At 36.0% G+C, this 26,100-nt stretch overlaps 1 protein-coding gene across 1 annotated transcript in view; it reads left to right on the plus strand.

The window, feature by feature from the left end:
* Nucleotides 1-26,100, plus strand: part of pcxb (pyruvate carboxylase b) — a 214,435-nt gene continuing 188,335 nt past the window's right edge. Inside the window, exons 1-7 of the mRNA XM_059535847.1 lie at nucleotides 1-356; nucleotides 3,882-4,024; nucleotides 4,472-4,656; nucleotides 5,293-5,458; nucleotides 8,078-8,223; nucleotides 9,259-9,376; nucleotides 10,339-10,490. Coding sequence (XP_059391830.1) covers nucleotides 3,883-4,024; nucleotides 4,472-4,656; nucleotides 5,293-5,458; nucleotides 8,078-8,223; nucleotides 9,259-9,376; nucleotides 10,339-10,490 — 909 coding nt within the window. The 5' untranslated portion in view covers nucleotides 1-356; nucleotide 3,882. The remainder of the gene's footprint in view (nucleotides 357-3,881; nucleotides 4,025-4,471; nucleotides 4,657-5,292; nucleotides 5,459-8,077; nucleotides 8,224-9,258; nucleotides 9,377-10,338; nucleotides 10,491-26,100) is intronic.

Consider the following 26,100-nt stretch of genomic DNA (forward strand, 5'->3'; position numbering starts at 1 on the left):
CCTGTGGTTGGCCCATATGCACGGGGGTGTGTAAGTATTACGTAATCATCAGAGGATAAAAACCTGCATCTACTGAGTGAGAGAGAGAGAGAGAGGTCAGAAGTGAGAGTGAGAGACAGATAGAGATTAACAGGATCCAGGCCTCCCAGTCTCACAGCAGTGTGACAGAAGAGCAACACTGACTGTGTTCATGATAGTGTATATGCCTGGGTGCATGTCACAACGCTGCCAACTCTCTCCGTTCTCTGGATCTGCTCATTGTATCACAGGACTGCGGCAGAACTTTCTGGCCCGTTCATTTGTTTACGTCTGACACCTACTCTAGTTTTGGACTGAATCTGGACTTGACTGGACAAGTGAGTACAACTGTGTGTGGTCTGGTGTGTATATGATGATAAATAAGAGGAAATGTATTAGATACCTTTCATGTTACAGGAAAAATCCTTGTGTTGTTAACTGTGTTTTGATGTGTATTCAGAGATCATGTGCATGTGGTGATGCAACTACTTATATGCCAGTATTATGAAATGAGTTGTTGTGTGTGTATGTTTAAGAACATTTCCTAAACGCAAGTGTATTCTCTGTCAGGTTAATATTTCAGTGAATTTTTTATTCATGAGGATTTGGTCATATACAAAGTTGCACAATATATGTAATGATACTATATATCAGATATTGGATGATACTGCATAAATGTTGGTCAGTTTTGGATATTTAATTGATTGTGTTTAATATCAGTCCAACACACAGTCTGTGTGTGAGTAAGAGTGTAAGTATGCATGTGCATGATTGTTTGAAGAAAATTTTTATGCATCTTTATTTATAAACATTTGCACAAGAACAATAGAATTAAAGTGGAACTACCTGAATGATCAAAACAAAAAGCCACTTGAGTGATAGCATATCTGATTGCATATCTTATTGACATGGAATGGTATTTGAGCAACTTGGCAAATCAATTGCATTTTGTTATCATTCACTTATTCATCATTCAACTCCAGAGAGGATTAAAGCCTGTACAGAGTTCAGTCTGGTGTTGTTTAATATTTAAATGATTACAAAACACCACAGAGAAACAAACAAAGAAGACCCCCAACTTTGAACACTCAGTCCACGTAAAGCTCATCAAAAGAAGGATGAAATAATTTGTTCTTGAAAGAGAGATAACAGAGCTCACGTACTACACATCCACAAAGAGTCAGTCACAGTGTCTGAATGAGTTTACCGAGGGGGGTTAAAGGCTAAGTTCTCCACATTGTGTGTTTGATAAACCAACATGCGAAAAAAACAACGACAACACAACTTTGCGAATGTAAAGGGACAATATATAGGGTATATAGTGATATATACAATATATAGGGTATACAGTGATTTTCTTTACTATCACTTTTTATCAATTTAACACATCCTTGCTGAATAAAAGTATTGATTTTATTTAAAAAGAAGAAAGAAAAAAAATTACTGACCACAAATTACTGACCAGTAGTGTATATTGTTATTACAAAATATTTATATTTTAAAAACATAGCTTCTTTTTTTTCTGTATTTTTGATCAAATAAATGCAGGCTTGATGAGCAGAAGAAACTTCTTTCAAAAACATTAAAAATAGTAATGTTTCCAAACTTTTGGTCTGTACTGTATATATATATATATATATATATATATATATATATATATAGAGAGAGAGAGTACATTATTATTATATATATTATTTTTTTATATATATACTCTTATTTAAGCATGTCCATACTGATTTCTGGGGTTGACTCGGCTCAGATTGTAAATTCATAAAGTTGTGAATTTTTGTTTGTATTGCCTGAGCAGGTCTCATCTGTCCTAATGGCAGAACATTTGCACTGCTCAGAATGTAAAGACACAGAAAATCTATCAACCAGAGCTCTAATGGACAAACACCGCAGGAAGTGTTAGTCAGGTGGAAGGAGAGGTGAGGGAGTAGACTGAAAAGAGAGCAGCAGCAAGCATCAAAAGGCCCCAAAAAAGCTCTTCTGATGTATGGCTCTATTTAGATTGTGTTCGGAGGTGGCTGAGCATGTTGATTTTACCCAGCTTGGCCTTTTAGGGCAGTGTTCAGAGTAATTTAACGCTAACTGAGCAATTTTGGAAGGCACCAATAGGCTGATCATTATATTTTCTCTGTAATTTTCCCTCTTGGAGCCGTCGGCAGGTTCATATGTGTGCCACAGCCATCTAAACTATGGTTTATTATGAAAAACAATTTTCAAAAAAACAAAGCAGCTAATACACATATTTTACTGCACTTCACTGATGTTAAAAAAGAGGTTGTTCATTGGATTTCCCACACGATCAAAGTTCATGTTGACACAGGAATCTTGATGAAGGGACACCTAATCACCCACTAACTTTCTAGTTCAAAGTTTTTCTCTGTTTATGAGCTACAAACCCACCGACTCTTTCCTTCAGCCACTGCTGCCTTTGACCTGTGACCTTTAACCAAGAAAAAGCCACTCAAGGAATTGCTCTATTTACTTACAAAGACCTACAGTCTTTACTGCCTATGGACTGCACCTCTCACTATCTGCAGATCCACAAATGCTTTCTTAGTCTTATATACTTATTTATTTCACTCATACTTAGAGTTACAGATTAGAACAAATCACCGACCCTGATTATTGAACTTGGCCTGCAACCTGCTATTAGTTATATTTGTTAAGAGTTTCTGCATAGAACAAAATGATTGTTAAAATCCCGTAGACTTAGCAAATTAGGGACAAGAATATCAAGAGAGGGCTTTTTTTGACTTGGGACAGTAAGCAGCTACTTAGCAACCACATAGCAACATGAATTATAGCAGTTATATAACAAGATTATGGCAGACATTTTTGCAAATACCATTTTTTAAATAAAATGTAGTTGAGTTTTTATGCATGTTTATTTCAGAATATATAAACATAACATGGTAAAATATCAGCATAAATATATGATTATGCTTGGAGCCAATCATAGAAAAATCTAACTCAACAAGTAGTTTAACTACTTTAGTTTTCTAGTTTAACTTGTGAATATGCAATGTTGTTCAAAAGGTTAGCATGTTGATATTGAATACACAGGTGGGTGGGGGAAAAAAGGGTTTTAATACTATGCCTGCCATCAGACAGTGTAGGTGAGATAGACAGAAATAGAGTAAAATAGTGAAATAAGAGTTAGCATAGGCTACTGGGCGTAATTTGTAGTTTGCTTCCCACTGAAACACGCATACACTAAATACATTTGAACAAACACAATGGAACAGTTTTTATAGACCAATCAGAGAAGTATAAAAATGCATACATTGGTCTCGTCAAGACAAATTCAAACTTCTGATGGCCCTCTGTAATTCATAAAGCAGCATCGGATTCTTCATTGATAATTGTTCTGAATATATTACAACTGATATGTTGATAATTTTATTTAAAACACTAGGAACAGCTCAAAGATACCTAGCCAAACACACACACGCACGCACGCACGAACTAATGTAATGCTCTCTCACACACAGACATAATTCAACACCCACATAGAAAGACAAGACGCAAGTAGCTTTGGAGGATAAAACAGTTTAATTGACGACCACAAGATGGCAGCAGTCCCTCACTACAGCAACTTCAAAACAATGTGGAAAGTATAGACCTAAACTAGTAGAAATTAAAAAGTTTTGAAATACCCAGCGGCTCGTTAAAGTTTAATTGACCTATTATTTTTGGTGAAAACAGATCAGGAGCCAAATTGTCCATGCATTCTAAAGTGTGTACAGATCATTCAGTTTCGACTCAATTCGTCAGAATTTTAAAAACGAATTTATGATAGATAACTACAACCAGGGCAATTTGTTTCTCTAACTCTTCAGTTTGTATTTTTTTAGGATGTTCGTGCATTTGGGAGGGTTCCGGGGGAAGATGGGCATGCTGCTCATCAGCAGAGTGGGTCTGTTTTGTCGTTCTGCCCACTTGTCTCCCCAAAGCCTGGAGTATCGACCGATCAAAAAGGTCATGGTGGCAAACAGAGGTAAGGCTTGTAATCCCAAGATTAAATCTTTTGATAACAATATAGTGAAAGCCTGATCCCTGGATTAGTGCTCTGAAAATCTAAATACACACAAGGCCCAGGAGTGCTGCATTTTAAATTAATTTTCAGCAAGATTTAAAATGTTTTACTTGTTATTATTTATCCACCCTCTTTTTTTTTATTTACTCATCCGATCCTTGTGTTATTATTTATTCACTCTCTTGTCGTTTCAAATCTGCATGCTAACACATGGCCTCTTTAAGTTGCAGGTGTTTTTAAACATTTTAATGCCACGTACCTCCAAATATGACGGTTTCCTTTTAAAACATATTTTTATGGAGCTTTCTTTTTGTCATTGTTTTTTCCTTTGAGGAACTGTAATTTCTCATTTCGAGGTGGATTACCACTACTGTACACTAACCACAGTATACGTGTTTCTCCCATCAGGTGAAATAGCCATCCGTGTGTTTCGTGCATGCACAGAGCTTGGGATCCGCACAGTGGCTGTATATTCAGAGCAGGACACGGGGCAGATGCACAGACAGAAGGCAGATGAGGCTTACCTCATTGGCAGAGGCCTGTCCCCCGTTGCAGCCTATCTCCATATCCCTGACATAATCAAAGTGGCTAAGGTTAGGCATTTATATATCTATCTGTCAGACTGTGATTCACCTCATCTGTCACTCTCTGAATGACGGCCTGTCTGCATTGTGCAATAAACGCATCTCTTCCGGTGCTTAGTATTCACATCAGCACTTCACTATATGGTGCTCAAATAGATCCATTCCTTTTTTTTATGGAACAGTGTCAGAGATGCCAGCCAGATTCAGATCCTTTGGCGAACTCTCTCATTATGCCACAGGCAGCTCATCTCTCAAACCAGCAGCTTAGCCATCACAACAATGCACTAATAATGCATAAACACAAAGCACAACACACACAACACCACACTGTATTAAAACTGAACAAGCAGCCAACATCATCGTCTCTAACCTCAGCAGACGGCCTCAGAATAATTAGTCTTTCTCCAATGCCATAACCATGTTGCACACAGTCAGCCAACAGAGAGAGGGGGCCTTTCAAATTCTTTCTGATTGGGATTTGAATGAAATTAGTATTTTCCAGCATCAGAATAATTAGGCCTGACTGCTGTGCCACATACACATCCCTGACTAATGTTTTTTTCTTTCTGTTCTCATTTCTCTCTGTGTCTTTTTCTATCTCTTGCTCCTTCTGTATTTCTCTGCCTGTGTTTTTCTCTCTCTCAGGAAAATAATGTGGATGCAATCCACCCTGGTTATGGCTTTTTATCAGAGCGTGCCGACTTTGCCCAAGCCTGTGCTGATGCCGGGGTAAGATTCATTGGTCCTTCTCCAGAGGTTGTGCGCCAAATGGGGGATAAAGTGGAAGCCCGTGCCCTGGCCATAAAAGCAGGTAACAAAAAATCTCTTTATCCCAGGGATTCCTTTCTACATGGGGGTTGGGTGAACAGTACCAGGGAAACCCTAGCACCATGGTACTTTAAATAAAAAAATAATAATTATTAACTAGATAACTAGATTTATATTATTAACTTATGTGTCACAGTTGATGGATCTTAATGAATTAAATTTAAATTAAATTTATGCATTTAGCAGACGCTTTTATCCGAAGTAACTTACATTGCATTCAGGCTAACCATTTTTCCTAACGTGTTCCCCGGGACTTGAACCCCCAACCTTGCACTTGCTAAAGCAAATGCTCTACCACTTGAGCTACATGAACACTAATAATAAAAAAAATATATAAATTATATCGTTCTATAAGAAAACTATTCATATTTAATATCAATTGCTAATGTTTGTTCATATTTTTCAGATTTGATTCTACTTATTTAAACTCAATACTTGCAGGGAAATTATTGTGTTTGTTACTTTGTTTATTTTTTCCCTGTCAACCAAAATAGTTCTAAATGAAACCCCAGCAGAATGAACTGCATGTTTTTGAACAAATTGGTTGAGTGGATGAATCAATGACTCACTCGTAAACACTAATTTCTTGAATAAATCAGTGTTTTCAAAGAATTGGTAAATACATGTAAATCAGTGACTCAATATGAGTCTTACCAACAGTCTTATCATGCCATCAGCATCATACCAGCTTAACAGTGTAACTGGCAGAAAGAGTCACTGAAAAATCCCTGCTACTAATCCATCTGCAGAACCACAGAGTTGTGACAGCAATTTTTGACCAGAAGTCTCCGTAGGAAGTTAAGGTGCAGCTTATAGGTTCTTGCACTGTTGGTTAGAGTCAGTGGTGCAATGAGGTTAGGTGTTTTTATTAGCTCAGCCCTAACCTCCATACTGAGAATGATAGTCAGAAACTGTTGTCACGTATGGCTCTGCAGCTGGATATATCTGACTGACAGTCTGTCTTGAATGCACAAACACAAACAAGCAGATACTAACAGTGAAAAATGACTAAATATTACGCTCAGCAAATCAAATGAAGTTAAACCCAGGGCATGTAATGCGAAAATTTGTTCAGGGTAAGAGCCTTTTTTGACATGGTTACTGCATTCATGCTGCAAGGTGTTAATCACAGATCCAATCTTTTGACAAATTTTTTGTCCCATCTGTTTCTTTCACTTCACATTCACTTTAGACATAGCCAGCTGTGTTTACATGAATACTTGTCAAGACTGTAAGTCGGCATGATATAACATTGTTAGGTGTTTATAGTATGCTTAGTAGTCCTCAAGTGTTTAACCCGAATGCCCCAATAAACATGTCATTATTTTACATGCCCTTGTTATTTGAAAAATCAATAAAGCTTTTAAAGAATGTAATGGATTATTCAGCGGAGAACAGGCTGCCTTGTTAATTCACATAGCAATTGTGTAGAATAGATTTTTTGTGTGTGGTGATTAGAAACAAAATATGGCATATATCTCTTTGGGGAAATATGGGAGATGCTTCCTCTTACAATGTTTATTGCTGCATTTCACTAATTCTTCACATTATTCTTCATTTATTTAAAGAACAAAATCAACTGCCCTTCATGTCCTTTACATGTCCCTAAATGTGGCCACCAAACGCTTTTCAGTGTGTATAACAAACTTTTATGAGTCCGTGATTTGATCTTTGTATATTTATGAATAGTATGAATATTTCTGCAAAAGTAGTGCTTGACCAAAAAAAAAAGTCACCTTAATCTGGTCTTGTTGGTCCCCTGGTGTAGCTCCCACCCTAAATCACAGGCAAGTGCATCTACTGCAGACCGTATCACTGATTTTAATGGGTTGTGTTAACAGTCCTTTGTTGCATTGTGCCACTCATGCCCTGTGTATACATGGTGTTAAGGTAGTTTAATTAAATAATTAAACAATAGAAAACGAAACTTGCAAATACCTTCTATCATTTTCCAGCAATGAAGCAGCTTAATATGTGTGCAGCTTGTGAATGACTCTGTACTGCAGGTGAAGACTATTTATCGTACATCCAGTTTTATCTTAAACATTATAATATATATATATATATATACATGATATGAACACATGATAGGTAAAAATTGATAGCCTGAATGGACTGTAAGCCGCTTTGGAAAGCATCTGCTAAATGCATAATTTAATGTATGTATATATATATATATATATATATATGTATATATATATATATATGTATATATATATATATGTATATATATATATATGTATATATATATATATATATATATATATATATATGTATGTGTGTGTATCAAATAGGTTTCTAAAAATGGGCACACTTTTTAGGGAGAATGAAGAATGTCTAGAAATGCCCATGGTGTAGACAGCTGAAACATATCAAATCACTTGATAAATGTATGTGTTTGCAGTTTACATGCATGCAAAGATCTGATCTGCACAAAAAAAACTTTGTATTCACAATGTATAATTTACACAAAAACAGAGACTGAGGTGATCAGGTCTTTTTGTCTTTTTAAAATATTTATTCATTACAGTACTTGTAAAACTTGTGCGAATTATTGAAAATGTGTTTTTGTGTTTGTGTGTGTGTGTGTGTGTGTGTGAAGGTGTTCCAGTTGTTCCCGGAACAGACGGACCCATCTCATCTCTTCAAGAAGCTGAGGAGTTTGCCAAAACATACGGCTTTCCCATCATCTTTAAAGCTGCATATGGAGGAGGAGGCCGTGGGATGAGGGTGGTCCGAAACTATGAGGTCTGTGTATCTTCTAGCCCAATGAATGCCTAAAAAATAAATAACCAGGGAATCAGAAAACATTTCAGTTGCGTTAAGGTAAGATAGATGCTCACAGTCCTCTTGACATGTGGACGTACACATGTGACAATTACTACTCCAGTGCAATACTATGTCACATTGACATTGCTTGCTCTACATAGTCCATTTGCTTTATTTATTGCCTGTATTTACTGTCACTAGTGAAAGGTGTTTAGTGTTTATTGCCTCCTTTCTACCAGGCTCTGTGAGATAGGTGGACAAGCACTGTTTTGTAAAGAGTGTTAAATATTGTGTCATGGTTTCTGAAGAGACTTCATTTCATGTCTTCACCTACACAGAAGAGAAATGAAAGTACACCAAGCTTAGCCTTTCATGAAAACAATTAAGTGCTTACCAAATTACATTAGTGGATGTTTTGCCTTTGTTCCACTAAGAATAGAAATCATTGCCATTTTATTATCTTCTTCTAGATTAGCTTTCAGTTTATTAGACACACTCGAAAGCACCCTTCAGAATAGTTCAATTAAAACACGTTTTTAATTATATTATATTATATTATATTATATTATATTATATTATATTATATTATATTATATTATATTATATTATATTATATTATATTATATTATATTATAAAGCAGCAAAACGGTTTTCAAATTTGACAATCATAAGAAATGTTTCATAAGCAAAAAATCAGCGTCTTGGAATTTGAAAATTTAGGTTTTCCATCATACGAATGAATTACATTTTAAAATGTATTAAAATCGGAAACAGTTGTTATAAATTGTTATAATATTTTGTAATATTACTGGTGTTACTGTATTTTATCAGTTAATTGTTATAACATTTCATTACTGTTCATTTTTGTTTTTACAGTGTTTTTTTATTATTAAATTCATTCAGCATAAGAAACTTTTTCTGACCACAAACTTTCGAACAGTAGTGTATATACTGTACAATTAGTATTTTTGTCTTTTAATTATTGTAAAAGTGAATTTTGTGACTTGTTTACAGGAATTAGAGGAAAACTATCAGCGAGCATATTCAGAGGCTCTAGCGGCATTTGGTAATGGTGCTCTGTTTGTTGAGAAGTTCATCGAGAAACCACGACACATTGAAGTACAAATTCTTGGTGAGTATATTAATCCATGTATTTTGTGTTTGTGTATGTTTGTGTTGACAAAAGAAACAGAGAGGGATATTATAAGAATTTGTCTGCTAGTCCCTAGAATGTGTGCACATATTTGTTTACTATGCTTACTATGATCTGTTAGCTTCTCTCTGGTGTATTTGAGCCATTATAGCTGAGTATTTTGGCTCATTAGATGTGATTTGCTTGTCTGGAACAGAGCTCATAGTCGATAACATACAGCTGGAATTGAATTGGGCTTGTTAACAGAGAATGGCTCTGTGTGTGTCCAGGGAACACCAACCACATGCTCTCTCTCTCTTGCTCTCCCTTTTTCTCACTCTCAAATAAACTGATTTTATGTCTTGTCGTCCACTGTTAATCTAGTACCAAAGTTATGCAGATAAATATCTGAGATACAAAATAATTAACTTAAATTTGTAGTAAAGTATCAACAAAACCAAGCATATTTACTAGAGTTTATAGTCCTGTTTTCTGTCATTTTCTTAACAGGAGTAAATGTTTAAGAGATAATACAAAGAATATAACACATATTTTATCAGATACATTGTTAAATCATTTCCTTTTTTACTAAAGGGATATTACGTAAGACTAACAGGATGGAAGTGCAACTGAGGACATTAAAGATCTACAAAATGAAATGATCACCAATTAAAACAATATTCATTTGAAAACAAATTGATTGGATAAAGGAAATAAGAAACGCCTGAAAAAGATACTAATAAATTAATAATTTTTTTAATGAAATAATAAATGTGATTTTTATCTCATTTTGTTTATAAAGTGTCTTAATAAAATATTTAATTTAATATATTGAGACGTATATGATAGGAAAGTGTATGATGTGGAAGTAACCCATTTAAATCAGGCAAACTTAAACCTCTCTCTTTGCATTTCTCTCTGTCATTTCTCTCAATATTTATCTTTCTTGTTTTCGCTCACAGGTGATAAATATGGAAACGTGATTCATCTGTATGAGAGGGATTGCTCCATCCAGAGAAGACATCAGAAAGTGGTAGAGATCGCTCCTGCTGCTCAGCTCGACATTCACCTCAGAGACAGATTGACCTCAGACTCAGTCAAACTGGCCAAACAGGTACAGTACTGAAACAAACAGACGAATGATTGACATGTGTATAACCTGCGACCAGAGCTTACACACATAGATTTCTCTTAGCTATACACTTAGCATGACCTTCCTGAGCTTTCCTCTAGACAGTGTGAGTCAATCAACTCAAGGTTACAGTACGTTCTCAGTTCTCACACTTCATTATGCCTGGTCACACACACCCTCAAGGTATGTGCACCCAGGCCCAGATTCTCTCGACTCCTTTGCTGTATGTGTGTACTGAATGATTAACATATGTTAGTTTTCAGTACTGCTCTGTCAAAAGATCTAGTCACTGAGGAATGTGTTGATTTATTTATTGATGTATTTAGCTGAAGCAGATAAATGGAAATTGAAGCACTCAATGAGTTATTAGTAGTAAACTCCCAGTGATGTGTATCATTATGGAGATATGTGTTGCACTGCCTACATAATTTCTCTCTTACTCTTCCTCTGTATCTGTCATGCAACCTTACCTCATTTTATCTCTATATATAATTAGTAACAAACTTGCAGTCTGCTAACAATCACTTCATACTGCATTAATGCATAGCACAAGCTGATTGACTTCTAATTATTCTTCAGCTAATACAATTTTTTTGCTAAGCAATTTATTAGTTGGTTCTGTGTTCGCTGTAAGCAGGAGTGTCTTTTGAAACCCTCCACCTCCACCAGCTCCACCGGTCTAAAACTGCTACATGATTTATGTATGTCTAATCATGTAGCAGCAACAGGTTATCATAAATGCTATTTCCCTTTCAAGAGAACTTCAAACTGCATCCTCTAGGGGTCGCTATGAGGAATGCCTTGTCATGACCCGTGTCTGAAACATCCATAAAAAAAAAAAACACCAACATGTTGGCCGGCAACAGTTCATAACCTCACTACCAGTGCAACTATAGTATAAATAGGCGCTGAGAGAACACGTCATATTTTTGTTTTTGAAGCGTACATGATTTAGAAGTGCATGTTTCTCGCCAGAGGCTTTGCTCTAAAACCTGCAGTTCACATGGCTCACGTGCTGTGGGTGAGTGTGTGTGTAGTGAGTAGCAAGCGTTTTCAGCTCTCAAGGGAGTGCATTCACATTTGCAGACCTACTTCATACTGCATTATTATTTTCTAATAATAGTACCAAGGCGCAACATGTATGAAAAAAGCAGAGGACCTAGGACAGATCCTTGTGGATTTCTATACTTTACTGGTGATAACAGAGCTGACTCACCGTTTAAATAAACAAAGTTATAGAAACCATCTTCAGGGCTTAAAGTTCTCCGGCACCATGCCGAAAGATCACCATGTGTTTGGCTGCGGGGAAAAAAAGTCGTCAAACTTCTAAAAACACTTGTTGATATCACAATCGAGTTCATGAGTTTGCCTACCAATATATGAGTGGAACACAGCTTTCACTTTCAACCAAACAAACATTGCTAGCCAATCAGAAGTTTTTGCTCTTATAAACATTAGTTGATGAATGGAAAAGAAGCCTGGCTCAAGCGCGGCACATCGAAAAATCTGCGAGATGCAATGGTCAAAGATTTCCATCTAACAACATGAAAAGCTATTAAAAAAGCAGTGGAGCTTTGTAAACAGCTCAGAGTAATCACATAATTTTCATAAGAATAATGTGATTGCAAGAATGAACTTACCGGGATTTTTGAAAAGGTCATGATCTCTTAACAATAATTTACTAGAAAAGACTGCATATGTGAAAGAGGCTAAACTCTTCCTCTGCATATGTGGTGAGTTTGGGTTGCTTAACGTTCATCTGGGAAAACCTCCTTGATTTGTAACTTAAATAATTTAAACCTATGCCGGCAACACATGAGAATACATCAACATATTTCTAAATATGCGATTTATTGTACATTGTGATTTCAAAATAAAAGTTTCTGAATTTGCATGCAGCTAACTATTAAAATTAAATATGGTCATATTAAAGACTGTTTTTCCATTTTAGTTTTATTTGTATTACTATAAAAACATCAGATTACTCACTTGTCAAAATAATCAGATTACTTGATTAGTAAAATAATCATTAGTTAAGCACTAGATTAGTTGAAACATTTCAAAATCGTTAAGAATAGTTTATTGTTGCAAACCTAATGTCTATGAGCATGATAAAGCTCATAATTGGCCAAGTGTGAGACATTTCATTCTTCATTCTTCAGGTCAATCATATATTCATGAAAAAACAGGGATAACTTTGCCATAGTATCCTTTCAAATATTTAAGTTGCCACAGTCATTGCATTCTTTGCATGTGCTGCACTTTATTTGTACCATTTTGTTTAGTTGATTTATTCGAATTTGAACGGTAATAACAATATCGAATAATAAGTGAGATCTGATTTTAATCCTTGAAAACCAATAAGTAGGTCAAGTCCTTGAAAGTCCTGGAATTTTACAAACCCTGTGTAAGTTCATTCATCACCATTTTAATGTTTTTGTCGGTTATTTGAACTGAACTGTAGTTTTCGGAAGTAAACTGTCTTTGTATATTTCCTATTTTATATTCATTTCCTAGTATTTAATGTACCATTATTTCTTTTGAACAAAACAATTTCAGAAATGTAATGTTTTAGATTGTAGGTCATCTTGTACCCTGTCAAAGACAAAGCTTACCAGCAAAACTTAATATATCAAAAGCATCCTAAAAGTTACATGTGTTTGCACCATATTGTAGTAAGTAACCTTTCTTGGTATTGCTGTTTTAAATATCCCACCATAATCTGTAGAATGAGCCTGTCCAGGGCTAATGGCTATGGCAGATACGTTACTAATTAGTTTCAAGTAAAATCATTTTCTTTTTTGTTTGCCAGATAACCCTTTGTATGTGTCCCCCAAGTTCGGAAGAAAGTTCAGGCTCAGGGTTTTTTGTTTTTTTGCTATTAACTCTTGCTTCTAAAAGCCTGCCCCTTGATTAACCATAAAGTTTTGTAATAGATCTATATGTCATGATCTATGGTGTCGAACGCAGGACTAAGATCAAATAAAAATAGCAATGAGATGCAGCCTTGGTCTGATGCAAGAAGCAAGTAATTTGTAATCTTAGCAAGTGCAGTTTATGTGATTTAGTTTCTTTCATTGAGAAACTTGATAATTAGCACATTATTAGGAAAGGCATTTTGCAAAGATTCATTAAAAAAAACCTTGTACTCACTTTTTCTGTAGGTAAAGCTAGACCACAAATGATTTGTGCAAAGATAGACAGATTTAGGTAAATCGAGGCGAATTACCTTCAGAAACAAATTAAATCTACTGCATCTTCAGTGGCTCAGATTTCGGGAGTAAACACACATGAGTGTGTGTGTGTGTGTGTGTGTGTATTGGGTAGTATTAGGGATGTAGAATATGGTCATGCAGAATATGTGCTTTATAAGTACTAATAAATAGTTAATATTTTATTAATAGGCGTGCAAATAAGAAACTAGTTAATAGTGAGAATTAGTCTGTATGCTAAAGTGTTACCATATATAGATGGAATACTAAGAATAATTAGCAATGTACTGTATTGCCACTTGAAATTTGAGATGGCCTGGATAAAATTTCTGAAGAATAACAGAGCTAAGAATGATGTAAATATATTTAGGCTAATGCAGTGGGACACTTGAGTATTTTGAAGTCAGAACGTTCCAGTGGAAAATCAGAAGCCTGACATTTCACTTTTGAGGAAGGGTATAAAAGAATAAAGAGTAAAGGGAAACAATCCTGGTGCATGCTGAGAAAGTGTTTGTATTTGTAGAGATTAATCTGTGTTGATCTGCCTGCACTGTCAAAACTGAGTGCAAGCTTGCACACACACACACACGCACATACTTTTAGATATCTCCTCTGACCTTAGAGTTGGTGACAGAAGGATTACGGCTTTAGAGAGATGGACTCGCCACCCAGTGATTACAAGGTGTGTGCATGAGCACCATTACCAATTTCCATCTGTTGATAAACCACATGCTGTCAGTTTTGATAAGTCACTTGCCCCTGTAGGAGTCAAATTTGTATGTATCATCTTTTGAAATGATATTAGTGATGCTGGCAGCAGCAGAGAAAAGGTGAAGAGAGAGAGAGGGAAAGAGAGACCATCAAGGCGAGAGAGAGAGAGTGTGAGAGAGAGAGAGAGATGACAGATAAAGATGGAGAGACAGGATAAATCAATATTGGGCAGGTGCAGCAGACAGGATGGGTTTACTGTTCTATTTTTTGGATTGATGAAACCTGGCAAGCTGTTGCATGTATGCAGTCCCTATTTATAAACTGCCTGCAATATAGGTAAATTTACAACAGGTGGCGGTATTTCATTCCATCATATTTCAGGCTTGTTTGTGTTTCTTTGAAATGTTTAGAATACAGAAAAATTGTCCACCTAAATGACCCTCTAATTACTTTTTGTACTTGTATTCTTCATAGCAAAGAAAGTGAGATCTCATTTTTACACAGTTAACAACACAAGCTAATTAAATAAGTTGTGAGCCTACTGAAAACTTTCTACAATAAAGATTTCACTGTTTTCATTCATTATCTGCGCAAGGTTATAGGCCTGTGTTAGCCTCTGATTGTTTCAAATTACAGAGCCAACTTTTATCTCAACTGTTGTCTGATTACAGTATAAGAGCATCTTTGGAGGTATACCAAGCCAACACTTTGTGTGGTATATTTCTTGCTAGTTTAATAGCCTGCTGGCCATCTACAGAGGTTACACAGGTGTTTAATGGTTTTATGGACATGATTGCTGATGTAAAAGCGGTTTGAATACTTTTGATAGTAGCACCACTGGATGGAAAAAAAGAGACAATGTGAACTGCAGGAGAGATGCTGGAAGCAGATGTTAGACAAAAAGGCAATACAATACTAGCATTTGCAGGGGGTTGTGAGCATGTGCTGTTGCTGGTTCATAAATGATGTGGGCTTATATGACAACTTTAGAATATGCCTGAATCTAAGTGAATCTAGCACTTTATTTTTTTATTTATTGTAGCTCAAGAACAAGATTACTACATATAATGACTGCCTGGCAAGGGTTTTATTTTGTAAAAATTAGTAGTAATTAAGGACAATATTACAAATGCATTCTCACATGGAAAATTATATAAAGTAATCTGTGAAGTTTGTATTATGTATTTTTTTGATTAATTAAAAACAAATTAGTAAAAATTAGGTTCACATACACATTCTGCCTAAAGTATCTTCTTGGTCACACTCTTCATGTAATGCAAATTTCCAAGGGTGGAATTTACCAAACTTGAACATTGGATTGTGCATGCACTTGTGTTTCCAGTTTCCTTGAATCATTCATATGCGTATCGAGAAAAGTCAACGGAACGAAAAGTGTAGTGTGAATTCACCTTTATTGTATTCTAAAAATGGCCAAAATCAGTTTTAATTCCAGTTTTATACACTTGCTGGTTCCACATTACTTTGATGATTTCAGGAATTCCTGTTACTAGATGGAATAATCCACTAAAACAAGAATGAACTCATTAACGTGGAGTTAGGTAGCAGCCCAGTTCTTTCAAAATTTCTGTTGCTGGCAGTCTTTATAGGTTTTTTTTACTCACAAAAGCAAAAAAATCCCACAACTAATGCACTTGCCTTGCCAGTAGAATTGATCTTCTGAGCTCTTTGTGGTAAAGCTCTCTAGCTTCATTACAGTCTCTGTTTTGGATTGAAGCCCAAACAGCAGCTTTTTTTATTCTTCTGGCCTAAATGACATAAAATATAGGCCATTTATTATAATGTCATACTAATTTGATAAGAAATTATACTTGCCTTCTTGGTCAGACTCCAATGCTGAAAGTGCTGTTTGAGCATGAGTGTTTATTTTTGTCTGTGGAAAGAGCTTTATTTTACATCCTCTTTCTAATTTATTACTGTCAGTAACAGCTGATGGAGTCCAGGCGGGCTGATCTGACCCTACAGGAATAGCACAAGGTGCTGAAGTCCTGCTGTATCTCCCTCCCTGTGTAATTATTAGCCCTCACCTGAGAAGCCTCGGAACCTCTAGTGTCTTGACAAGTTGGTTGGTGTCCTGGGGGTCTTGCAGGCTAAAGATATGCCATTTTTGACATAACCAAGAATAAAAGTCTGACACCTTTTCTGCCACCCATGGCAAAAGAAAAGATCATTCTAATACACTGATTTGGTGCTCAAAAAAAATAAATAAATAAGAAATCATTACTTTTTATCAAAGAAAGTTTTTTTTTTTGTTAAGTTCAGAAGAACAGCAATTATTTGAAATCAAAATCTTCCATAACATTATTAATATTATTATTTAATTATATATTATTTTTATTAATATATTTACTATCTTTTATGTATAATGTATATTATATATACAAGCAAGTTTATTTATATATTTTATAATATTTATATTATATTATAAAATAAATAATACAATAAAAATATCTTCTAATTATATCAGGCCAACCCATTTAAATCACAACTGCAAGGCATGGCATAGGTATTAGTGTTCTTTAGAGATTAAAAAAAACAAAAAAAACATGTAAAATGTTTTTGTTCTGTTAAAAATTGAGAATAATCACAATCAAGGTTTTTACTCTGGTCTTCATGACATCGTTGCAAGACTCTTTTTGTTAACCCATGCTCATTATTATTCTGCAAAAGCGTAATTATGTACCTCACAGCATGTATCGCAGCAGTTTTAAAATGAAATGTTCAGAAAGGGGTTCTAAAACACACGTTTAATACATGACCGGTGCACGTTTTTATTACGTTGGTACAGGCATGCATTGCATCGTTTTTATTACGCTGCTTGAAGTATTGTACGTATTATGGCTTTTCAGAATTCAAATATTCGGGGAGTGTCGCTAAAGATTAATGCTCTATCGTAGTTTCACAGGGTTCATACAGGAGCTCTTCATCACTCAAGTGCAATGCCATATTGCGTAAGCTACCAAGCAAACCTACCGAATTAGAAAACTCATGCATATGAAGCTAAACATGTGACGAAAATGTTCAAAAGTATCAGTTAAAATTGCAGGATGTTAAAATTGTTTTGATGTCATGATAGGATATTCTGCAAGCAAGCCTTTATTAATCAAAACACTGTACCTGTAAATTGTACTTTGTTTGAAAATAGAATATAATAAGTTTTCATCATTCTATTGCCTCTAGTGTTTATTTCCAATTGAAACAGCAGTGAATTGTGCATATAGGTATGTTTTTTTTTTCAGCTTTGTAGAAATGCAGGTAGCAGCACATATTTTCTGTGAGCCTATGTTGCTTTTTGTGATTGATTAGGGCTTTATCGTTCCAAGTGTAACTCTTTCTGAAATTCTGTGCCTTAATGTCATTGCTGTCCATGGTTCTGAAATGCTTTCATTTTAAATGCTGTATACATTTGTCTTGTGAGCTTGTGAGTAGGCAACAGTGGATAGTTAATTCTCAAGTGGACCACCTCAGTTCTGAGGGGACAGTTTATTTTGTTACAGAACCTTAACAAATTGCAGCAACAGCAATTTAAAAAGAACATGTGGACATAAATCTTGAAACTGTTCTTTTTATACCCTCTAACTAAATTAAATGGGGCTAGTCTGATAAAGAGAGTGAGGACACAGTAAAGAGAAATGGATCTTCTGGACTGGATGAAAGACACATATGAATAAAGAAGTAAACGCTGGTAGGGGTGGAAAGAGCAGTGCAGAGACAGTCAGTACTGTACTGTGAAGGACGTTTCTTCTGTTGCAATATAAACACACATTTTTTGACATGAACGCATCACACACACACAGGCCTGAGGCTCCCACAGTATACCATGTGGAATTGTGCTCTGCTGTTGATGGCCAGAGCTGTTGAATTGATTTATTACTTCTGGCTGCTGTTGTTGACATGGCTGAAATCTAAATGGCTACAGCCGGCTGGCAATGTAAGCACTTTAAAGGGCACCGTAAGTCATATATACTCGCTCTCACACAGTTTTATTGTATTTTCAATAAAATCTGATTCGACAGTCTTGTGGTCTGTGCTCAAAAAGATTGAATTCTGAGCGTGTGGTATCAGAATCTCTTTGTGTTGGGAAGAAAAGGCCTATTGTCGCTTCCCTTTTCTTCCTTTACTGCTTCCGTTCACGCACATTCGTCCTCCCCTGCATCCATCCAAATGCCCCGCGCTAAATAAAATGCTAAGTGCACTTAACCTTTCATAAACGGCGGAAACTGAGGGATAAACAACAGAATAGCTGGCAGCTTGCTATCGTCAGCAGTCTGACTCGCTCAGTGTCTGCACTTGCTGGCTGATATCTCTCGGTCCATGTCTTTCAGGGGTTTATATGCAACGGCTGTGATTCAAACAGAAATAAGCATGTTTTAAAAGCAACAGAGAGCAATAAAGCGTTGTTGATAGATGCAGTTAACACTCTGCATGCACATATTGTATAGTGTGTAGTTTAGACTTTAAATGTAGATTTGTAACTGCTTTTCAGCTATTTGCATAGACTTGGAGTGAACCCCTCACTTTAAAGCCCTGCTTATCTGTTGCGTATGTGTCTGATCTAGTGTCAGGGTGATTGCACATTCTGTAAATGTGATCAGAAACATGTCTTCCCTTTCCTTCTCTCTCGATATCACTTTCTCACTCCCCCTCGCTGATTTGAAATGCAAATAGTTATTGGATGACAATGAATTTTGTAGCTAAAAGCCATTAACTCTAACGCTGATTGACTTTAGCAAGCGAAATTCATGAATAAATCTTCAAGAAAGGATTACAGATAAAACTAGCTCATCAAATAACACAGAAGCCCGAGATAACCCGATTCTATCATTCTTTCCTTACATCTCACCTCTCTCCTCCCTACTCCCTACCATTCTTCAGCATACTGCAGTCTCTCTCATTCTATGCTTGCTCTTCCCTAAGGCTGTGTGGAGAGCTGCAAAGTGGGTGTTGCGCAAATGACTGCCAAATCTCTCTAAAACAGACGGGCCACTGGTACTATAAACGCCAGTCTTTTGTTGGGGCTCTGTCCTTGGGGTTTAGAGTGAGCTCTTGACCCACACTTAGACAAGCACATGTAGGATTGGCTGTTAATGGAGACTTTTTCATTTCTCTTCCCTGGTAATCGATTTCTGTTAAACGATGTGCCTTATTGACTTAACCATACTTACTGTAAATATAAACCCACATGAGGACAGACTAATTGCACACTTGTACTTGTACTTGTACTTGTATGCTACATAGGCCTGCACATAATAACTAGAGTAATCCTGATTAAGATCAAGAAGGTACTGCATTTACAATTTTTTTTTTTTTTTTTTTATAAATGAGCACCAAAATCAACTGAGCACTGAAATACCCTAAAAGTGTTCAGTGCACTATTATTTAGTGTAGTGCAATTCACAAACTACTGCCTTTTATGAGCCTGTTATTTTTAGCACATCAAAAACACACAGCACTACAAGTGTAGTCTAATTTCCAACCAGATGATGGGTATAAACTTTTATTTTTATTTTTTATGTGAATGAAAATCCCTTATAAATCAGTCAGCTAATTCACTCTTTCATTGAATGGCAGGTTATTACTTGAACCAATAACTGTTAATGTGTTTTACTGCACTATAAAGCTTGTGAGACTCAAATCAGTGTAGATACTGACTGTTGTTTGACGTAGAAGTATTCTGAAGTATTCCATTAGAAGTTTGATATGGAATAATAAATCATTATCTAAAATAATGGAAATGTTTAAGTTCTAAAAACACACAAGTAGTGACAGATCTTTTTTTTTTCATATTGTGATGTACAATACATCTGCGTATGTATTGGATTACTTAAAAAAAAGTTTACATTTTACATTTTATTTACCCAATCCCCACATGAAACACATTTTAATTCTATTAATACACTAGCCCACATATAAACTGTCTTGTTCACAGTTCACTGCATTTAAAGTCTCATCTCATGTGTGTATCTATACATTTTCAAGCCTGAAAGTATGTACACACACCCTTTAGCAACAAATTAGGGGTGCTCCAATCAGGATATTTGAGGTCAATCACCGATCACAGAAAGCAGTATCTTTTTAAAGCGTTCTTTTTTTCATGTAGAGATTTAAAGTGATGATCCAATCACGATTTTTAGACATTCATTGAGGGCACGAATTTCATTTTTTAAAATGAATCCCCTCTCCTGTGACGCTTTTTTTTTTGACATTTTTCTACAATATATATATTTATCTCACTTAAATGTTTGATCATGCACTGTATTTTTGTTTTTAACAATTGTGCAATTGTTGCACAATAGCGTGCATACAGCACAAGTCTAATTTCATGAGCTGTATGTGAGGTGGCCTTTTACACCGGGTTCACACACACTTGTTTGCATACATGTGCATTACATATACAGTACATAAGCAGTGCAGAAGCATTACTGACTGTGCTTTCACACAGAAGTCTGCAGTTGATCCGTGGTGTACTACAAACACAATATTTATCCATTATTTTAGATTGTTACTTAAAATGCTTTTTTCAGCATTGTGATTCTTTTTTACACAGTACAGTAATGCAGTCTTTCATAGACGTGTTTAAACACAATAAAAATATGAAACATATTATTCAATGCTTTTTACTTTTGCATTTACTTCGAACAATGCACTGTTACTTTAATTCAGTGATTGCAGTGCAGCAAAATTAGATGCACTGCACTGACGAACCATAATTGTGAGTAGTGTGAATCCTTTAATCCGTTAACATGAGCGCGGAAAAATATGCAGACATGTCATCAGTTGAGATTGTTTTTTTTTAGATCCGTCATTATAGAGAACGCTGATCAATCATCCCAAAGCGATTATCAGCCGATAGTGATTGGTAGCCGATCAGTCAGAACACCCCTACAACAAATAGCCTACATTTCTGTTCTCTAAGCTCGTAAGCTCTTGTTTGTGCCACCTGATGTGAGCTGCATTCAAAATTGTTGTGTAAGTTCTCAGAAACATGTATGCGCAAACTTTTATGTATCTTTCTCTCTTTTTTTTTTTCAAGCCAATCTAATTGAGATGTTCATGCAGGAGCTCATATTTAATGCATTTCACGGAGAGACTAGGAGAGGCCGGCAGAAATGGTCTTCTGCAGAATGTCCTGCTGGTGTTAACAAGCTTTAGGACTGCACTTATCTGTTGGCTCTTATTTTATATTCTGACTGAGGACATCAATCTTAATTCCACAAGACTGCCAGCAGGGGAATTTTTGAGGAATTTCATTGGTTTGTCTGGAGTGTATGTGTGGAAGGGGTGGTGTTGTGAATTTTGTTTGTTTTTCAGTTTAGCATGGATGCCTTGGATTATATTCACTGAAGCTTTGGGGTCTTACTAAGTATTATGGGACGTTTGCCATGGTTTTTATTGTCTTGTCTATGGGCCAGTTTGGTGGATTCAGCAGAACTTCAGGCTAAAGTTTTTTATTTATTTATTTATTTATTTATTACAAGGCAAAGGAAGAGGGAGGGGAGGACAAAGGATGGACTTTGAAACTCATAAAATGTATCATTCAGAGACACGTCTTATTACATCTGTATGAAAATGTTGTCTACGTATGTGCATCAAAAAGAAAAGTGCTAATGCGCTCATAAAAGATCAAGATATCAATCAAGAAGTTTATGCAGGAAACTAGATCCAATGTGAGCAAAACATAAGGCATTTGTCTGAAGACAATGAAATGAAATGCTCAACCTCATGATTGAGCATAACCCTGATTGGATCACAATGTTTAGATGCAAGTTTTAAACATGAAGATGTAGAAAATAAAGTTGTAAAGCAAAGCACTGTCTTTAGCTGCAGTATGTCCATTATATTTACAGTTCAGAGAGATAAGGGGAGAGAGAGTATTTTTCCTCAATTAAGGTGATAGAGTGGATGAAAAGTTACAAATATAGAATGGAGAAAAAATGATGAGCCAGATCAATGAGCAGATAGCAAGATTTAATAAGCATTTTTTCATTCTGGTTTATTTGTCATTGTCTGTGTTGCCATGACAACCGTTCTCATGCCTCAAGATTACTAAAGAGCTGTGAAGTACGACCGTTTCACTCACTCACTCATTCTGACTCATTCACTTGTTCACTGACTTGCTCATTGATTCACTGACTCATTGACTTAATTGCTCACACACTCACTTATAGTAAGTCCCAAATGACATGCACAATGAACTATTGTTAAGGAAAGCTGTAACAGCTGTGACATCTCCTCACTAACATTCTCTTTACTGACTCACTCACTCACTCATTCACTGACTCACTGACTAATATACTGATTCATTCATTGACTCAGTTGCTCACAGACACACTCATTTACTTCTTCCCTCATTTGTTCACTCTTATTGCAGTGAGCTTTTAATTTTATATACATTATAATACAGTACAGACCAAAAGTTTGGACACACCTTCATTCAAAGAGTTTTCTTTATTTTCATGACTGTGAAAATTGTAGATTCACACTGAAGGCATCAAAACTATGAACTATTAACACATGTGGAATTATATATGGAATTAAATACATAACAAAAAAGTGTGAAACAACTGAAAATACGTCATATTCTAGATTCTTCAAAGTAGCCACCTTTTGCTTTGATTACTGCTTTGCACACTCTTGGCATTCTCTTGATGAGCTTCACGAGGTAGTCACTTGAAATGGTCTTCCAACAGTCTTGAAGGAGTTCCCCAATAGATGCTTAGCACTTGTTGGCCCTTTTGCCTTCTGTCTGCGGTCCAGCTCACCCCTAAACCATCTCGATTGGGTTCAGGTCCGGTGACTGTGGAGGCCAGGTCATCTGGCGCAGCACCCCATCACTCTCCTTCTTGGTCAAATAGCCCTTGATGCCTTCAGTGTGACTCTACAATTTTCATAGTCATGAAAATAAAGAAAACTCTTTGAATGAGAAGTTGTGTCCAAACTTTTGGTCTGTACTGTGTGTGTATATATATATATATATATATATATATATATATATATATATATATGAGAGAGAGAGAGAGAGAGAGAGTTCTGTTTTTGAGGCTATGAATCATGTTAAATGTTTTAATTCTTAGAAACATTTGATCATATTATTTTCTTTCTTCCCTCTTTGGTCCTGTGTGGGATGATCTGAAGGAGGGGATGAACCAAGTGGTTTTCTCAATACTGTGCTTTTGCTTAAAAGGCTAGCAGAATGCTCACTGTAGTGCATGAAATGGCTTGTTTGTGTGTGTGCTTCTTTAATGTATTCCGAACAGAAAATCTGCCATCTGCTTTATTGTCTGAAACTCAGAGATATAAAATCTATAAACAGTGTAGCAGATCCTCATAATAACAAGTTTTATTTGAACTTGTCTTGTTTATTATACTTTCCAACACTCAGTTAAATAGTTTAATTAGTTCATAACATAAAGCGTTCTCTAGATGTCACTAAAGCAGTGAGTTGAATCTGAGCACGTCTGGAGCTCTGACATTCTGCTGGTAATGATTGCACAATGTTGTGTGCTAATAACCTGGTGATTTTCTACTTCTCTTTGTATTCTCCTCATGTTTTCACATCTGCTAGTGTCCATCCTTCATACTTTTTTTTTTTCATTGGCGTATTCTGGGTCATATCTATAGGTGAATTGTCACCATGGGAGCCACTTGAGAGCCAATTATAATCACATGTCACCACAAACACGTCTGATCAAAAAGACACTGATTGTGCCCCCCCCCCCCCCCCCCCACACACACACTCTTCTCTTCACCATCTGTCCTTTCATCCTTTCCCTCCTTATGGAACTCGTTATATCCTGCCTATTTGACTCTGCATCATAAAGGGAAGTAGCAGAATAAAGTTTATTGAATTCAGTTTAAAAGTATTTCACAGAAACCAGAAATCCCATGGTGAGGTGAAAGGATATGAAAAGAGATGGGAAGATCTATCAACACTTCTGCAGGTCAAGGTGGTCTGTAGCATCTTCAGTAAGCTCTCCGTTAGCATCCCTGTTCATCTCGTCAAAAACTGCAGAAACCTAAATTAAAGCCATGTTTTCTTGTTCGGGGCATAAACATACAACCCCATTTTCAAAATGTTGGGACATTTTGTAAAATGCAACAAATTAATTTTGATGTCTAGAAAGTTGAGATGGGTAAAATAAAATTGAAAAGAGTATCTAAGTTTTTATCAGTTTTCAACTGTTTTGAAACATTTCACAATAAGCAGGTGAATTGATAATAGGTGAGGATATCATGATTAAAAAAAAAAAACAATTGTCAAAAGATTCAGGGAATCTGGAGAATCTTTTGACAATTGTTTTTTTTTTTCATCATGATATCCTCACCTATTATCAATTCACCTGCTTATTGTGAAATGTTTCAAAACAGTTGAAAACTGTTTCAAACGTGAATGTATGAAATCTTCGAGCACTACATGAGAACCCATCATGCTACTGTGTTAAATATAGCCACATGGGCTCAAGAGTACTTCAGAAAACTGTCCATCTCTGCATCAAGAAAAGCAGCCTAAATCTCTTTTACATAAAAGAAAGCCATACATCAATTCTGTGTAAAGATGCTGTCAAGTTCTCTGGGCCCAAGCTCATCTCAGGTGGTCTAAAAGACAGTGGTAATGTTTGCTGTGGTCAGATGAGTCCACATTTCAGCTTGTTTTTTTAGGAAAAACAAACACTGAGTTCTCTGTGCCAACGTCAAAAGATCAGCATCTGGTGCACAAGCCAACATCTCTCATCGTATGGGGTACGATGACCCCAACGGCATTACATATGTTGAATGTACCATTACATTACATATGAAGGTACCATTAAAGTTGAGGCATATATTAAAATTGTACAGTGACATACTGTATGCTGCCATCAAAATGACTTTTCCCCAGAATTCCATGGTTATTAGAGTGAGGCAATGACAAGGCTCTTTCTGCACAAGCAACAACAGTATGCTTTCATAGAAGAAGTGGATGTGCTTGACTGGCCTGCCTGCAGTCCAGATCTATCTACTATTGAAAATGTATGGCACATCACAAATAGGAGAATAAGGCAACAATGACCACACTGTTAAGCAGGTGAAGTTTTGTATCAAGTAAGATTAAGGATCTATTTTCTTGTCAGCTAAATAAGAGAATTATTAAATTACAGATTTTAATTTTTAATTACATTTTCAAAGATGTCTGTACTTTTTTGCAAATGGGGTTATGTTGCATTAATCACTATGGAGCCACAGGAAAATGATGTCACGACATTGCTGATTAGTCAGTGACAATACAAGAACAGTATCATCAGTATCTAACTGTTTAAAAGTAAAAAAAAATAATGTAGGGCGGAACTTCAAGAGCTCAAGCTCCGGCAATACTAGCCTTTGCAAATAAACACTCACTGGGCTGGGCGATACATCGAATATTAGAATATTGAATATTGAATATTTCAAATTCAAGCATACTTTCCCAAAAGAATGCGCCCAAGGTCCAAAAAGGGGAACATGCTATTGCAGACTGCTCTACCCTACGAAATCTCATGAGTGCGGTTGCCAGGTATCAAGAGTTCAAATCCACGAATCAGAGCTTCGCTGTTACATAGATATTTTCTTCCTGGTGTTTTACTTATTTTAAGCATTCTGGCAACCATGCGCACGCAAACGCTCGATCCTCATTGCGG

The sequence above is a fragment of the Carassius carassius genome, chromosome 3 (genome assembly GCF_963082965.1).
Source record: "Carassius carassius chromosome 3, fCarCar2.1, whole genome shotgun sequence".
NCBI classification, from domain to species: domain Eukaryota; kingdom Metazoa; phylum Chordata; class Actinopteri; order Cypriniformes; family Cyprinidae; genus Carassius; species Carassius carassius.